The following is an 18,162-nucleotide window of genomic DNA, read 5'->3' as shown; positions in this document are numbered from 1 at the left end:
GACCGGGATAACCAAGTGTACCACAGCACAAGAACATTTCAGGTGAAATGCACGCGCAAAGGCTGCGCTCAGACAAGCGATGAGCTCTACTTTTTTCCCGTGGACACCTCCGCTCTTGAGAACAACAAAGGTTAACAGTAGTGGATGTCCTTAAAAAAAAAAAAAGCAAAAAGAACATCTGGCCAGTACTCCTACTCTCCTCCTCCTTCTGGGAACACTGCCCACTCTCCTTGGGTATCCCCTCTCACGTAGTTTGGGCGGGCTCCCCCAGACCTGACCAATCAGAGTACTCCACCACCCTGGTTCAGAGAGGGACACGCGATTCCCTGAAATTTGCTGTGTGCTTCATGGGAGAAAGAGCAGAAGCTTTTTCCTTTGGGATTGTAAGCTCACGAAATAACATAAGCAGGAGTTTCTTGAAGCAACTCTCTCTGTTCACACAGAAGAGTGTGTCTGCTATAGGAGAGAATAAAAGGACACACAGAATGAGGGATGGAGAGAGAGTCCGAGGGAGGGAAGGAGGGAAGCAGCAAGCTCTACCCACACTCAGTCCCTGGATCTCAGTGTGCTTGAAGCCAGGAAGAGCCACTAAGACTAAGGGCTAATATTGATACATTCCTCTTTCTGCTTACATTCGCCTCAGTTGTGGTTCTCTCTGTCAGTTACCATCTTGGCATCAAATGATGCCTGTCCCGAGTTATGTTCTTATTTTACAAAGAGGTCCTGGTAGACTTTGGGGTGGTCTAATCATCCAAAGTCCTCCCCTGTGGCTGAAACATGCTACCCCAGTGCTTTCTCTTGACAAATACAAATGATCAAGAAGAAAGCTGAATGCATCATTTTCAGCCTTCGTCCTAGATGATTTCAACACACTTACTGGAAACTGCCAAAGCAAAGAGGTGTTGCTGTGCTGAAAAGCCACATTCTTATTTAGCAAGTGTTCCCTGCCATGGCTGTGGCCACTGTCGATGGCCTTCAGTGTGAAGTTCCAACTCCTTATTTTGGCACAGAAGTCCTCTTGTAATCTGACCACAGTCTATCTATCTAGAATCACCTCCTGCCACTCACCCATGAGCCCCCTATTCTCCAGCCCTACTAGGCTATCTGCCATTCCCTAAATGTACCATGCTTTGCCATTTGCTGTGCTTCCTTCAAGCAGTCTTCTTTTCCTGGAATGCTTTTCTTTCGTTGCCTTGCTGGCTAACTCCTAACTGTCCTTGGGATATAACTCAAATACCTCCTCTAGGAAGCCTTTACCAGTGTTCTCCCATCCTTTCCCAGAACAATTTGGACATCTCTCTGATATAGTGATGATCAGATTTTATTATACTTATTGGTCACTTGCTCTGAATTACAAACTTACTGAGGGCAGGAACTGACTTTGCATGTGACATATGAGCCATCATCTCTGAGACATTATAAGGTAGCTTCCAAATATTTTGAGATTCAACCATAAAATTTAAGAAAGTAAAGAAAATTTTAAAAGAACTATTCAACATAAGGGCGTTGTTAAACAAGTTATAATTCATCTGCTTGATAGAATGTTATCTAGCCATTAAGACAATTCTGAGATACTTTTTTTTCTTAAATTAATTTATTTTATTTTATTTATTTATTTTTTATTTATGGCTGTGTTGGGTCTTCGTTTCTGTGCGAGGGCTTTCTCCAGCTGCGGCAAGCGGGGGCCACTCTTCATCGCGGTGCGCAGGCCTCTCACTATCGCGGCCTCTCTTGTTGCGGAGCACAGGCTCCAGACGCGCAGGCTCAGTAATTGTGGCTCACGGGCCCAGTTGCTCCGCGGCATGTGGGATCCTCCCAGACCAGGGCTCGAACCCGTGTCCCCTGCACTGGCAAGCAGACTCTCAACCACTGCGCCACCAGGGAAGCCCCTGAGATACTTTTAACAGGTAAAAATCCCTCCTTTGTAAGTTAAAATAAAATTAGGATTAAAATCTGTATATGAACACTTTATAATCATGAAAAAATGCACATGAGCAAAGATACCAAGGGAATGGCACAAAATCTATTGTTTTTGCCTGATGACATTATAGGTAATTTTCACCCTAGTTTACAAATTTGTATAATTCAAGAAAAATGAATAAATGAAAAACGTAAAAAGAAACTGCCCCTCGGTCTAAGGGGCTTCAGGGTATCACCACAACCTTCTGGAAGCAGGAAGCGAGCTCTGTTTGCAAGCAGTAACACAGTTCCTCAGGCTGGCCTAGGCACCTGTGAGCTCCTGGGCTCATTAATGAGCTCATGATCCCTGGACCAGCCCTGTGAGGGTCAAGAAAGTACTTGCTCCAAATGCAGTTTACTGATGGTATCTCACAAATCCCTGTGATCTCTTGAAAACAGGCCTTTATAAACAGTGACCAGACTAATGCTTGCAGATCCCCCCGGCACTCAAAATCAATTAGCCACAGGCACGGAAAGGTCAAAACAAGCAAAGTGAGTCACCAAGTAACTCACTCATCTCAGTTTGCGGTTCTGATGCCAGCTGGGGCAGGAATTAAACAGCAGAAAGAGAGGAAAACACAAAAAAGAAGATTCAAAATCAAAGACATTTTCCACTTTCACTTGAGAGAATCAACCGCCTTCTTTGTTCCAGTGTCAGCCCCTGACCAACTTCAAGTGTCCCCCCTCTCTACCACCAGTTTGAAAGTAATTTAGGCTAACTTTAAATTTTCATACAAAAAAATATAAAATTAAGTACAAATCCCCTCATTTTCCCAAGTACACTTCTAGAAGTAACTGCTATAAGTTTGTTTGAGGTCTTTCCACATGCATTTGCTAACATTCACAGAAAACAGAATGTCTTCTCTTTTCACTCAACAACATGTCTCTCCATGTTAGAATATAAGTCCCACTCTTAAAAAAAATAATAATTTATGGAGGTGAAATTCACACAACATGAAATTAACCACTTTGAAAGTGAACAATTCAGCGGCCTTTAGTACATTCACAGTGTTGTGCAACCACTACCTCTAGCTTGAAACCATTTCCATTGTCCTAAGTCACTCATTCTTTTTTTTTTAACTGAGGTACAGTTGGTTTACGACATTATATTAGTTTCAGGTGTACAACATAGTGATTCAAACATTTTATAGATTATACTCCATTTATAGTTATTATAAAATATTGGCTATAATCCCTGTGCTATACAATATATCCTTGTAGCTTATTTATTTTATATATAGTAGTTTATACCTCTTAAGTCACCCATTCTTTTTTTTTTATATCTTTATTGGAGGATAATTGCTTTACAATGTTGTGTTAGTTTCTGCTGTACAACAAAGTGAATCAGCTATACGTATACGTATATCCCCATATCCCCTCCCTCTTGAGCCTCCACCCATTCTTTTTTTTTTTTTTTTTTTTTTTTTTCCACCCATTCTTTTTAATGGCTACAGAGTTAGTGTCCCATAGTCTGGATGGACCACATGGATTTAATCAACCTCCAACTGATGGACATTAAAATCGTTTCCAGTGTCTGGCTATTATAAAAAGTGCCTTAGTGAACATCCTTTATGTATTTATGCTGGTATTTCTGTAAGGCAGATTCCTTGAGTAGAATTCCTTGGTCTAAGAAGTATCAACTTCTTAACATTTGATAAGTACTGGCAAATTGACCTTCAAATAGTCTGTTCAACTTCATAGTCTCCAGAAAGGTATATGACAGTACCTTTTTCTACACACTCATCAATAGGATATTATTATCAATCTGATAGGAAGAACAAATACATCTTAATTTCAGTTTCATGTTTCGAACATAAGATTGAACATATTTTTATGTTTTTATTGAAAAATTTCCCAGAGTTGGAGACTTTTTTTTCTGTTGCAGTTTGGGGGAAAAAAAGAGAGAGGTGAGCTATACTAGGGGAGCTCTATCTCTAAGAATTCCTGGTTTTGTCTTTCCTTTGTGATTGCCGGGCTCGGGTACTAAGGGGGAAGGGACAGGGATGAAGTTCACCACGTATATCACAGAGGGGCCGTACATACTTGCCCATGCTTAGTACTTCTGATGAGTTCTCTCTGATCCTCACAACCACCCTGAAAGGTGAGAGTTTATTCCCATCTGGCTGATGATTAAACTGAGGCTAGGGAGGCTAAGGTATCTCCCCAGCTAGGATTCAAAACCAGATCTGTTTGACTCCAAAACCTGAGCTCTTTCTACTACGGGGACTGTACCTGCTGTTTACATGCAAATCATGCATCGCAGGGAGGTTTCAGTCAGATGGGACTCAGCCTTCTTGGAGTTTGAGTCCAGTTAAGAAGAGGGAATGTTGGGCTTTCCTGGTGGCGCAGTGGTTGAGAATCTGCCTGCCAATGCAGGGGACACGGGTTCGAGCCCTGGTCTGGGAAGATCCCACATGCCAAAAAGCAACTAGGCCCGTGAGCCACAACTACTGAGCCTGCGCATCTGGATCCTGTGCTCCACAACAAGAGAGGCCGCGATAGTGAGAGGCCCATGCACTGCGATGAAGAGTGGCCCCCGCTTGCCGCAACTAGAGAAAGCCCTCGCACAGAGACGAAGACCCAACACAGCCAAAAATAAATAAATAAATAAATAAAGCCAGAAAACATCTTTAAAAAAAAAAAAAGAAGAAGGAATGCATTTGCTCAGTTTTAGGAATAATGACTGAGTGGCTCTTGGACCAATCAAACTTCAGATTTACACCTTTAATTTGGATGGATTAAAACAAACATTTTGTCTTTTTAAAACTTCACTTAGAAAGGGGAAGGATGCTGAAGGAAGAATCCCAAAGAAATAACGAATGCTGGACAGAGGTGTGGTTAGCAGCTGGCTGGCCCTGGAGACAGCTCACAGCCAACCAGGCCCAAGCCATGGGGGGGTGTTCGTGACGGTGCTGACCACACACCACACCTGCACCCCTCCCAGTCATCAGCACAGCTGGCCACAGGTAGATGAGGGGATGGGAGCTAGCAGAGAAAAAGTGACTACCGCTAGGAGGAAAAACCCAAAGAAGAGGAATGCCTTGAGAGGAGAACAGCTGCATCCCTTCCAGGGCCCCTGCCACTGCCCATCCCCCTGCTCTGGCTCTCTTTCACCATGTGCTGTGTGATACCATTTACCGGTTTGTTTCTGACATGTCTGTTTCCTCCCAATAGAAGGTAAGCTCCTTGAAGACAAGGGTGTCTATTTGTTCTGTTCACTGATGGATTCACCAACACTGGCACATGGTAGGACCTCAACAATTTTGCTTAATGAATGAATGTCGTTGCTTGTATGTGCTGGGCTCTGTGAGTGGGGCTTTAGAGCCCTGCTATGCCCAAGAGGTGAGGATTCCTACTCTTTTTTTATAGATGAGGAAACTTGAGGCTCAGAGAGGGTGATTCTTTGCTGAAGGTCATGCAGCTAATGAATGGTGCTCCAGAATTTAAACCCAGGTCAATGGTGAACTCAGGATGACAATCCACGTCTGGTCTATTTGAGTCCAACTCTCCCCACCCCTTGCAATTTTTTTTTTATATGCTTTTTTTTTTAATTAATTTATTTTATTTTTGGCTGCGTTGGGTCTTCATTGCTGCGCGCGGGCTTTCTCTAGTTGCGGCGAGCGGGGGCTACTCTTCGTTGCGGTGTGCGGGCTTCTCATTGCAGTGGCTTCTCTTGTTGCTGAGCACGGGCTCTAGGCACACGGGCTTCAGTAGTTGTGGCTCGTGGGCTCTAGAGCGCAGGCCCAGTAGTTGTGGCGCACGGGCTTAGTTGCTCTGTGGCACGTGGGATCTTCCTGGACCAGGGCTCGAACCCATGTCTCCTGCATTGGCAGGCGGATTCTTAACCACTATGCCACCAGGGAAGCCCCCCCTTGCAATTTTTAACCAATATCCTACCCTGCTTCCTCTAGGGTAAAATTTAAAGTGTGTTGGAATGCATGTGCCCAAATAGATGAGTCTCAGGCTACTTCTCAGTCTATGATAGGGAATCTCAGCCTTGCCACCACTAACGTTTTGGACCAGAATATTCTTTGTTGTGAAGGGCTGTCCTGTGCATTGAAGGATGTTTAATATTATCCTCACCTCTAACCACTAGATGACAGTAGTGCCCCCCCACCCCAAGCTGTGACAACCAACACATCCGCAGATGCTGCTGAATGTCCCCTGGCGTGAGAAACACTGGTTCACGGTGACCAGGAGAGGCTCACTTCAAAGTAAGGGACCCAGCTTGGAAGGGACTGGATTCAAAACAGAATCATGTACATAGGTCCCCCTAGTTATGGGGATTCTGGGCCTGGACTGAAAAATGTTCCAGGACAAGCAAGAGTTTCCATGAGGGAATCTGGGCCAGAAAATGAGTCAAAAGCCCAAAGCTCATAATTACTGGCAGCTAAAATAACAATGGCCATAGCAGGCACAGATACTGCAGATTTAGGAAATGGGTGCTCATGTTTATGCCTGAACTGGATATATGGAAAAGATGCTGTAGGTGGGAAAAGGGGGCCCCTTTACACGTGTCAGAGGAAATGTAAACCCAGCATGTTAGGCATGATGGAAGATTTGGTTCGTTAATGCTGCCTGTTCCGTGGGGTACTCCCTTGTCCTCTTCCCAAAACAGAAGGTCTCTATGGCCAAAGATAACATGCTCCAATAAAGAGTTCAAGCCAGGGAAATTCTCTACATTTACCCTTGCTATTTTGTAGCAGATAGCTTACTATTGAATGGATTGACTTACTTCACTCTGTATGACAGACTCTAGGTCCATTCACCTCACTACAAGTAACTCAATTTCATTTCTTTTTACGGCTGAGTAATATTCCATTGTATATATGTGCCACATCTTCTTTATCCATTCATCTGTCGATGGACATTTAGGTTGCTTCCATGTCCTGGCTATTGTGCAGCAAAGCACACAATAGGTTTTTTCCCTATAAAGTGGTGATGAATTCTACCCTGCAGAGTTGTGAATGAGGCCACGAACATAAAGGACCTTGCACAGAGCTTGGCTTGCTGTAAATACTGAACTAATGACAGATGTTAGTACTAAATTTAAAATGACAAGCTTTAAATTGCAATAGTCAACTATTACAGCAGTCTAATTATTATTGCAGGAATAGTAAAGATGCTGTAAATACTGAACTAATGAAAGATGTTAGTACTAAATTTAAAATGACAAGCTTTAAATTGCAATAGTCAACTATTACAACAGTTTAATTATTATTGCAGGACTAGTAAAGAACAGCAGAAAATCAGGAGTTCCTTTTAACACGGAATACAGGTTACTCCTCAACTACATCCTTACCTTCCAGACAGGCAATAAGTACAGTTTCTGGTTGCTTCCCCCAACACATACATACACACACACACACACACACACACCTCTACTCCTTGAGCTCATTCTCTACATCTGCCAAATAACTTAGGACCAAAGATTTTATCAGCTGTAGAAAGTATATGACCTTGGATCAAGGGGTGATATTTGAGGTCCTTGGAGAAGAAAATCATGGTTGCCAGCGCATGGAGATTAAGCACATATGCTGGTACTCTTCCTACTTACTTCTCAGATCTAGATGGCATCAGTCTTTCCACACTCCTTCCTCAAACCTGAAATGTCCTCTCTCCCCTTCATCCTCATCATCTCTGAGCCATTCCAGACCCAACACAAACCCTTGCACCCTTGCCCAAAGAGAGGGAGAAATGTGACTATGAGTCTAGAATTGGGATGTTAGAACACAAAGAAGCAATTCTGTCCAAGACAGATACATATCAAAAGTAGAGGCCTGATGCTCAACATCACTAATTATCAGAGAAACGCAAACCGAAACTACAATGAAGTATCACCTCATACCAGTCAGAACGGCCATCACGAAAAAGTCTACAAACAATAAACGCTGGAAAGGGGTGGAGTAAAGGGAACCCTCCTACACTGCTGGTGGCAACTAAAAATAGAACAACTGTATGAGCCAGCAATCCCACTCCTGGGCATACACCCAGAGAAAACCATAATTTGAAAAGATACATTCACCACAACGTTCACTGCAGCACAATTTACAATAGCCAAGACATGGAAGCAACCTAAAGGTCCATCGACAGAGGAATGGATAAAGAAGTTGTGGTACATATATACAATGGAATATTACTCAGCTGTAAAAAGAACGAAATAATGCCATTTGCAGCAACATGGATGGATCTAGAGATTATCATACTAAGTGAAGTCAGACAGAAAAAGACAAATATCATATGATATCACTTATAGGTAGAATCTAAAAAAATGATACAAATGAACTTATTTACAAAACAGAAATAGACTCACAGACTTCAAAAACAAACTTATGGTTACCAAAGGGGAAACGTGTGGGGGTGCGGGATAAATTAGGAGTTTGGGATAAACATATATGTACACATTACTATATATAAGATAGATAATCAACAAGTACCTACTGTACAGCACAGGGAACTCTACTCAATATTTTGTAATAACCTATTTGGGAAAAGAATCTAAAAAAGAATGGATATATGTATACGTATAGCTGAATCACTTTGCTGTACACCTGAAACTAACACAACATTGTAAATCAACTATACTCCAATTAAAAAAAAAAAAAAAGTAGAGGCCTAACACTAGTGCTATCAGATGGCTTGGTGTTTACACTCTTTGACCAGAATTCCAATTCTGGCAATATAATGTAAGGAAAGAAGAAATAAAGACATATACAAGATTTGTGATCAGGATGTTTAAAGCAGTACTATCTATAATGGTGGAAAAATGCAAACAATTTAAGTATTCAACAATAGAAGGGTGATTAAATAAACATACATCCTTTTGACAAAATACTATATGAACCCATTAAGAATTGAGATCATGAAAAATATTTAATGACATGAAAATGTCTTTATACTGTAAGGTTATTTTATACCGTTAAGACAAAAGCAAGTTAAAAAATAGTATGATTACAATTTTGTTTTTAAAAAATACTCACACAAGTATATAGTAAAAGAAAAGATTGCCTGAGTAGATACCAAAATGTTAACAGAAGTTTTTTGGTGATGGGAAGATGGGATTACAAGAACTTTTATTCCCTTTCCTGTGCTTCTCTATATTTTTCATTTTTAAAAATGATGTTATATAATCAGAAAAGAAAGCCCAATAGGAGGTACTTTAAAAAAATAGGACAGGTTGGGCGGGAGGGACAAGCACTGAGGAGGCGAGCCGGGCAATGGTGGGGATGGCGCTCAAGAGGCTGATGGCCGAGTACAAACAATTAACACTGAATCCTCCGGAAGGAATTGTGGCAGGGGCCCAGAAGACACCTGTTTTGAGTTCGGGGTTTCTCCTGCCATCCTGAGTTTCCCACTTGATTACCCGTTAAGTCCTCCAAAGATGAGATTTACCTGCGAGATGTTTCATCCCAACAGTAAGTGCTTTTGAAGTAGTTTCAACAGTTCCAGGAGAGGCCTAGAGATTGTGTGCATATGAGCATTCATGGTATACTGCTATTCTGCTGTGTGTTTGGAATTTTCCATAATACAAAGTTTAAAAATTCATTATGGTCAGAAGAGTTGATTGAGGAAGTCAACAAGTTCAAGGTGATTAACTGTAAAATGCAACTATGAAGAGGATTGTGGGTAATTAAAAAATAACTAATAAGGGCTTCCCTGGTGGTGCAGCGGTTAAGAATCCGCCTGCCAATGCAGTGGACACAAGTTCGAGCCCTGGTCTGGAGGATCCCACATGCTGTGGAGCAACTAAGCCCATGTGCCACAACTACTGAGCCTGCGCTCTAGAGCCTGCATGCCACAACTACTGAGCCTGCGTGCCACAACTACTGAAGCCCTCGCACCTAGAGCCTGTGTTCTGCAACAAGAGAAGCCACTGCAATGAGAAGCCCGCGCACCGCAACGAAGAGTAGCCCCCGCTCGCCACAACTAGAGAAAGCCCATGTGCAGCAATGAAGACCCAACGCAGCCAAAAATAAATAAATAAAATAAATTAAAAAAAAAAGATTATATTGAAGATAAATACATTCTTTAGAACGATACCTGTGATGTAGTTTAAAGACAAATACAGCCAACAAACTGATTGAATTATGTGAGTGTGTACTAAGAATAGCCTGGCCTTTTGATGTTCAGATAATCAATACAAATAGTTTTAAAATCTGGCCTTACTGTAAAAAAAAAAAAAAATACGACAAATGTCATAAAAAAAATTCAACACAGAGTTACTTAATAATATTAAAATATTTACAACCATTAATAGGAGACTGGTTATATAAAATAAATCACATCATGTTGGAATAATATATACTCAGTCCATTAAGATATTTTCCAAGAATAACTGTGATATAACACTTCCCTTAAGCCATAATAAAACTTTCATCCAGCTAAATGACAAAGGGAGGATGAAAATAAAAGAGATAAACAAGATACACCAGGTAAAATGCAAAAAAAAAGAAAAGACAAAATAAAATCCAAGACAGAAAGCATTAAAAGAAATAAATAGAAATATTTAATTTTAATAAGAGGTACAATTCCCCCAAGAGAGTGTAACAATGATGAAGAGGAACCTTTATACACCTAACTGCGTAACTTGGAAATATGTGAGGCCAAGACCAATAGAGATGCAAGAAAAACTTATCATCCACAGTCCGTGGGGGCCATGCGGGGGAGGTTTAAATCCAAAGGTAAACAGAAAACACAAAGATAAGGCTGGAAAGACTGTAACACCAAATTAGGCCCAGAGTGTGTAAGTTTCATAGATAGACCTAGAATAACACTGAAAGGAAGTTATAAAATATTAACAGGGGTTGTTTGGGAGTGGAATCTTTCTCTTTCCTCTTTTCTGTATTTTTCCGTAATGAACATACACTTTATAATGGAAAAGAAATACAGTTCATGTTCAAAGAGAACGCAGGGCTCAGTTACAGTGCAAGGAACCCGGCATCCCGTAGCACGCCCTAGACTCGGCCTAAACGAGTCCCCCAGCCGCACGGCCGTGACGGGGAGGTGGACTCAGCGAGCGACCGGCCGAGGCAGCTCGCCTTCGTCACTCCACATGAGGAGTGAGCACACGCCAGCCCATTCCAGAGCTGGGCAGGCCAGTGAGGGGATTTATAGGCCCAGAGGGATCTAGACATCTGTGCTCCCGTCTACCAGCAGCGCTAACCTCCCTGGTCAGAAGGAGATGGAGCGCCGTGCAGTCGGCTCTCCCTCTCTGACCTCCACAAATGCTGCCTTTGTGCTGAGGCCCGAGCCCCCAGTCCACAGGGGGCATCGGGGGCAGGGAGGCCACAGAGAACAAGTCCCGCAGTGTCTTGCTGAACTGCCGCTGCAAGGACCACTCACATTTGTGACTGGGCTCTTAAGCTTTTTGGAAGAGGCTGCCAGCCCCGCGCTCTCTCGATATCCTCCTGGGCTAACCTGTGGCCTCCAAGGAAGCCAGAGGAAGGACTGCTAAGTGTTCTATTATTGATGAAAGCATCATGTTTGGGCCTAACTCATCTCTCCTCCTATGATAAAAGGAACCCAACCTGAGAGACCTAACTGGATATCGCAGGGATGTGTATGCCTCTAAGGTGTCAGGAGCCAGGGACAAGGGATACTGCCACAGAGAAGCAAGCTGCTCAATTACAGCAATGAGTTGTTTTGGGAAGTAGAAAAAAATAATACACACATATGGGTAAGGAATGAATGACTACCGAGAGGCTTGGGGCAGCCCTGTACTCCTTGTTTTCTGCTTCTCCCCTCTTAGAATGGGCATCAAGACCACCACAGGCAAAATGGGAAAGGATGTGAAGTTGGCCTGCTGAGTACTCCTTTGGGGCCTCTCCCTCCCTCCCCCCCGCCAATCCTCCCTGCTCCTCAGGCTATTATTAACACCTATCCCGCTCCACCTGGGGAAGGAAGCAATAAAGTCAGGAGGCAATTATTGGGATGCTAGGACTGGAAATAATTCTGCAGAACTTGCACTGCATGTGCCAAGGTGACTTACAGGGAGATACACGGGGGCAAGACGGCATTCTCCGTGCTTTGCAGGTCATCCTGCAAACATGGCTGTCTAACTCTGCATACAACCTCAGGGACATATTTCCATTTGCTGACCACTCCCCCCGCCAAGGACACACTCACAGCATAAAGACATTGTTCAAGTTCTCTCTATGTTCATGTGCATAACCATTATGAATAATTATTCTGTTTCTATCGGGTTGTTTCTGTCCAATAAATGGAACCTGGAGTTAGCTATTTATCGTATTTTAAACGAGTAAATAAAAAACTATTTTGCCAAAAAATTTTTTTGAGGTTTTAGAAACCAATTTCCACCTGTCAGATTTCCCCCCCTCATGTCTGGCTTTCTCATCTTTGCCTGGCCTCAGTCTGTTGGATTTCAGACATGGCTTGATTTCCTTCTGTCCCAGTTCTCTAGGTCAATGCAAATTTGCAAGGTGATCAAATATTTCCTGCAGTGTTCCCTGTGTGGGATCTGTGTAGGGCAGAAACAGGAGAAAAGAAATAAAGGTTGCCTGGGAAGCCAAAGGAAAGATTTTGAAGGTATGACAATGGAAGACCTTAAAGCATTGTGCTTTGAGTCGGGGCTGGGCTGTGGTGAGGAGGCATAGACAGTGCTCTCCCTGGACCCATGAGCATAAACACGGAGTCTACAGGCCAGGCAAGCTGATGGCAGTGAGCGAAGAGGCCAGGTGTTGGGAGGACAACTGGGAGAAGTGGGGACATTTGTAGATGACAGTTGGCTGGCTACTTAGGTACAGCTCATAAGTGCCATGTGGGAACACAGGCCCAGCACTGCTAGGCCTTCCAATTCCTCAAAAGAAGCCAGAAGTCCAGATTCTTACATGGACTGTTTTGATTTCTAAACGTTAGCTCAAAACAATGTGCAGCCAAACAAAACACAATCGAGGGCCAGATGTGGCCACAAAGTTGCCAGAAGGCAGCTCTATCCAGGATGTAAGCAACGTGAGGGCAGGAGTTAGAGCCTGGTGCATGATGAGGGCCCACTTAACTCTTGTGGAATGAGTGAGGGCCTTCTTGGGGCAGACGGTGGACTCTCCTCAGAGAGACAATGGGAAGAGATGGCTGGCAACACGGAGGTTGAAATAACTACGGTGAACTTGAGCCACAGCCACTGGGACGGGAAGGAAAGCATGAAATGGTAAGAGACAGGCTAAAGAATTTTCAAAAAGCAGAACTCAGCAAAAGATCAGATGTGCAGGGCTAGGGCAGTGACGATCTTCCAGTGGAAGCCTGTGATGAACTTGGCCAGAGGGCTTAGGGACTGGTCACTGGGGAGAGAAGGTAAACACACTTTTCTTCACTAGCTTCAAAGACCTTCATCTGGCTCCCCAAGACGACCTTATTGTTTTTCTCCTCCATTCTCCCACAAAGGGGATCAGGGGATAACCAGGGGCCCAGAGATTCCAGCACAGAGCCAAACCCATAGCTAATGAGACGATGAGGTGTTCATTCGGGAGAAATATTAGCAGAGTTAACAGAGGAATGGGCAGGGAGGGATCTGCACTGGTGAGGGACGGCACCTATAGGAGAGTGGGGAGAAGAGCTGGGGCTGTGCACAGTCACAGCACGTTGGCTGAATGGTGTGGCAACAAGGACCGGAGTGGGTGGGGGAGACTTCAAACAGTTCTCAAATCATAGATTTCACAGCATGGGACATAAACCTTGGGTGCTGGTCCACAATTGTGTTTTTTTTTTTTTTTTTTTAGAAACTCTTTTTTTTTTTTTTTGCCACACCACACGGCTTGTGGGATCTTAGTTCCCCAACCAGGGATTGAACCCATGCCCTTGGTAATGAAAGTGCAGAGTCCTAACCACTGCACTGCCAGGGAATTCCCTGGTCCACAATTTTCTTAATGACTCAGAAAGTCAAGATAAAAATACTGCTAAGCAAAAGTATTCAGGACATGTAAGAAACTGGCAGACTCAAGACTACTCCTCAGCTGAACAAGGTGAGCCTTTTCATGGCATGACTTTCGTGGGTCTCAGTCTACAAGAGGATTTTTATGATTATCATATTGGGCCCAAGGCCTTAAGACAAATCTCAATTTTCACTTTAAAAGATAAACTTTATCAGGAGTTTACGAACAAGAACTACAAACCACCTGTTAACCAAAGAACTATTATAGTAGTTAATATTTACACCTTAGCTGGTTAGGAAGTTAGTGATTACTAACTACAGGCCAAGGCACTATGCTAAGTCCTTTAAATGCACTCTCCTGTAAATCTTTACAATGATTCTATAAAGGAGCTGGTAGCATCATCTCCCAATGTATCCATGAGGAATAAAAGCAAGACCTAGAGAGATATGAAGTTAACTGCCCAAGGTGACAAAGTTTTGAGTGACAGAGCCAAGGACAGAAGTGAGATTCTTCTACTCCGGGGCCCTTGTTCTCAGTCAGGGGTCAACAAACATTTTCTGTAAAGGGCCAAATAGTAAATATTTTTGGTGTTGTGGGCGATATGATCCCTTTCACAACTACTCAACTCTGCCTTTGTAGTGCAATGGCAGCTACAGAAAACACATCAACATTTAGGCATGCCCGTGTTCCAGCAAAACTTTAGTTATAGACACCGAAATTTCAATTTCATATAATTTTCATGGGTCATTAAATATCATTCCTCTTTTATTTTTTTCCCAGCCATTTTTAAAAGTAAAAACCATTCTTAGCTCCAGGGCCATAAGAAATCAGGGGGTGGGCTGAGTTTTCTCCCACATGCTATAGTTTGCAGACACTGGTCTAAATCACTAGGCTCTCCTGCCCTCCAACTTACATCATGTGCTGGTTCCCTTGGGAGGCCCATAGATATTTTAGGACAAAACCTATGATAGCGCATCTGGATGGGGCATAGGACTGTGAAATATAATTGTGAGGAGCCCAACAGAGATGACTCCTCCAGTTACACCTTGAGGGACTCTGCCTGACACCAGTTTACAGCTTGAAAACATCTCTTTCTTCCTTTCAGTCCCCTCACTTGCTCTCTTCCGTTGAAATAAGCATTGATTCATGTCAATCTGAAACCGGGGGAGGTTCTAGGTAGGACAGGGATGTCTCCTCCCACACAACGTGGTTTTCTGCAAACATGAGCCCACCATGTCCTTCTTACCTGCAGGGTTTGGCTGAAGCGCTTTAACGGTGTGGCTTTCACGGGTGGGATGAGGTTTGCTAGGGATGTGACTCTGGAAAGAGGTTTGACTCGTTTATTACTAGGCTCCTGTAGGGTTAAAAAAAAAGGAAAGGAAAATGTCAAGGTCAATTACGAAGACAACATAACTCCACTATACAGTCATGTCCCACTCCACAAGCTGCTGGCTGCACACCGATCTGTGGAATGTAAACAGTGCTCTGTCTCACTCCAGCTGTGTGGAGGTGACCTGGCTGAGGAGCCAGGGAAGGAGAAATGGCAGAGGGATGTCAACAGAAGCAGCCTCTGAGTGGACAGCAAATGGGCAGGGATCTCTCCTTTCCCTTCACCCCAAATATATCTGCCAGCTTTTAAATCAGAGGCTTCCACTAAGCAGCGTCATTCTCTTCAACCCCTCCTGCAGAGAAAAGCTGCCTCAGATTTCCCATCCAATGACCTTGTCAGGCAGTTGTCTTTTGATGCTTCTGGTTTCATCTTTTTAAAAAACCTTTTCTCCAACTTACCTGAAGCCACTCTCCAAATTTCTAATATGCAATGGCTTTTCTAAAGCACAAAAAATCCTTTTTTTTTTAAGTACACCAAATTAAAACAATATTGTTTAAAGAAGTTATTCTATTGCTAGGCTCTTAACAAAGCATCTTTGTATCTACAGTATATTTGAAATGCACATATTAATAGTTATAAATAACAACCAGACAGCAAAAGAAAATGTATAGAGAGAAAACCCTACCATGAGCATCAGTTTTTATACTATACATAGCCACAAGTTTTGAAAATCACCTCCACATAAAACGTGCAAATCTGCAAGTTACCCCAAACCAAGCTGATGGATGCGGGGAGCCTACCCATACCAATGACTCTGCAGATGAGAATTACATAAATAAAAACAACAGGCTGTGGAAAAGAGAGAGATGACAGACAAAACACTTTCCAAAGACAAAGAGAACAGTTACCCTTGTCTTCCTAAGCTCCATCTGACCTGCAGGAGACGCTTGACAGCACATGAAGACATCAAATTTTAATGGAAAAAACCAAACTTGCCAATGGTTGTGGCAAAACTCAATCATTTCCAAAGGGAGCCTCAAGACGCTCATCTTTCTTTTTCAGCCATTGCCTTCAAAGTTTTGAGAGTTAAGCCAGAACTTCAGATTCTCCAGAATACCCCTGCAGGGTGTTTTGAACATAGTAGGTGCTTGGAAAAATCTTGCCTGAATTTGGAGTTCTGCCGAGAAACTCTCATGTCAGTTTATGCCCTTGCCAGCCTCAGAAATCAGAAGCATTCTCTGAAACAGACCCAACCTTTCTGGCATTCAAATAGAAAAATTAAAAGGCCTTTTAAAAAGCACAAAACAATTCCACAACATGGCCAGGAGTGACTTCATGATTTCTCGAAGCAAATACTTCCAAGACGGAGAAGCAATCTGGGCTGCCGGGTACCTCTCCAGCCTCTTGGTATGCTGAGCTGAACAGACAGCAGGGAACTCTCCGAACACTGGGAAGGCTTAGTTCCAAAATGCAAAGGATGAATCTCTCAACATGAGAGACATCGCATTACAATTATTTAAATGCTGAAGAGAAAGATCCAATAGCCCTTCTGCTTCCAGGTGACAGCACCCTTCAAGGATGCTCCCTGTCCAGTGCCTGGCTCCTGAGTATCTGTGCCCAGAGGAGGATTTTTAAAATATTTTTTTACGTCAGAGCTCCACTACCAGCGGGCATACTGAATACACACACACACACACACACACACACACACACACACACACACACACAGCCTCTTGAGCATCTCTTGAATGGCTCCTGCTTTGGCTGGAAATGCCAGAGTTGTGATATACCACCTTTGGTGGCACAAACTGCATTGCAGCAAGTGAGAAGATGGGGGATTTCCTAGGGGATCAGGACTTGGTCTCAGATAATCCTGCACGTACCTCAGAGCCCATTGACTCCTAGGTCTCTGTTTTATTAATGGCTAAATCTGCTAGGTCACAGATTCTATATCAAACTAGGGAAGTTGAAGGGCAAACGCCAATTGGCTTCTCTTGCTTTAAAAAGGGGCAGGGAGCCCTGCATGCTTGGCAGGATGAGGGAAGATTCGGCTCTGTTCCACTTGCTGTGTCATCTTTTCTAAGGTTCTGCTGACTTTGCTGCCCATTTTACATGAGCCAGTCAGATGGGTGTTTTTCTGCACCGCTATAAGATGTATGCACAGTGCAAATGTTGGCCCCTCTGCAAGTTGTGTGCAGTGTTGCTACATGAGATTGTAATTAAAACTCCTTTCCTAAGGCTTTGCCCATTTGGAAGTAAACACTGGGCTGCTCTCTGGCAATCTGACATTTCCAAGTAATGAACAATCAAAACAGAAACCACTGCTGCATGATTTAGTGCTTGATTCAGCAAAGCGGGCAGGTGCAATTTCACAACCAGAACATTTACAGGTTATTGAATCTATAGAGGAGGCTTTATGCCTGACCCACATGAGTCAAATATAAATTATGGTGTTCTCCTTGAGGGCTTCAGTGAGAATAGGAGATTAAAAAAATTCTTGGCCTAATTTGATTTTTCTTTTCCATTTTACTCAGTATGTCTCGAGCTACATTTTACTGCTGTCTAAAAGGAGCCTCAGGGAAAATGTTTCCAGATTCTAGTTAAATAGCTCTACTGAGAACTAGCAAATGCAATAAGAGGGATGCTTTCAGGCTTTACAGAGAGATGACAGAACACAACCTGCAGAAGCTTCCTAATCCAACAACTCAGCTGCCAGACCAAGCTGGGCAAGGTCACTGCTAAACCCAGGAATGAAGTGTCCTGTTTCAAGTGCAGACACCACTCTCACCATGCAATTTTAAGACAGGGCAGGAGGACATCTCACTAAAGAGGTTAAAAAAATAAAACAAAAAAGAAAAAGGCATTGAGTATTCTGTGTGGGCAGTATTTTCTGAATAGCAGTCTTTTTGCATGTTTTCCAGACCTTACAGCTTTTTTTGTTTTTCTTGTCTTATTGCACTGGCTAGGACTACCCATATATTGTTGATT

At 43.0% G+C, this 18,162-nt stretch overlaps 1 protein-coding gene across 5 annotated transcripts in view; it reads right to left on the bottom strand.

The window, feature by feature from the left end:
• The window catches only part of ARHGEF3 (Rho guanine nucleotide exchange factor 3), a 309,968-nt gene that overhangs the window by 26,325 nt on the left and 265,481 nt on the right, over positions 1-18,162 (bottom strand). For all 5 annotated transcript variants that reach the window (XM_057555566.1, XM_057555565.1, XM_028169116.2 and 2 more), the window contains one exon: positions 15,091-15,198. Coding sequence is in view for 4 of the 5 variants with exons in the window: in XM_057555565.1 (XP_057411548.1) it covers positions 15,091-15,198 (108 nt within the window). In the remaining variant the exon portion in view is untranslated. The remainder of the gene's footprint in view (positions 1-15,090; positions 15,199-18,162) is intronic.

The sequence above is a fragment of the Balaenoptera acutorostrata genome, chromosome 10 (genome assembly GCF_949987535.1).
Source record: "Balaenoptera acutorostrata chromosome 10, mBalAcu1.1, whole genome shotgun sequence".
In the NCBI taxonomy this organism is placed as follows: Eukaryota; Metazoa; Chordata; class Mammalia; order Artiodactyla; family Balaenopteridae; genus Balaenoptera; species Balaenoptera acutorostrata.
This window is presented reverse-complemented; position numbering and strand designations above follow the sequence as displayed.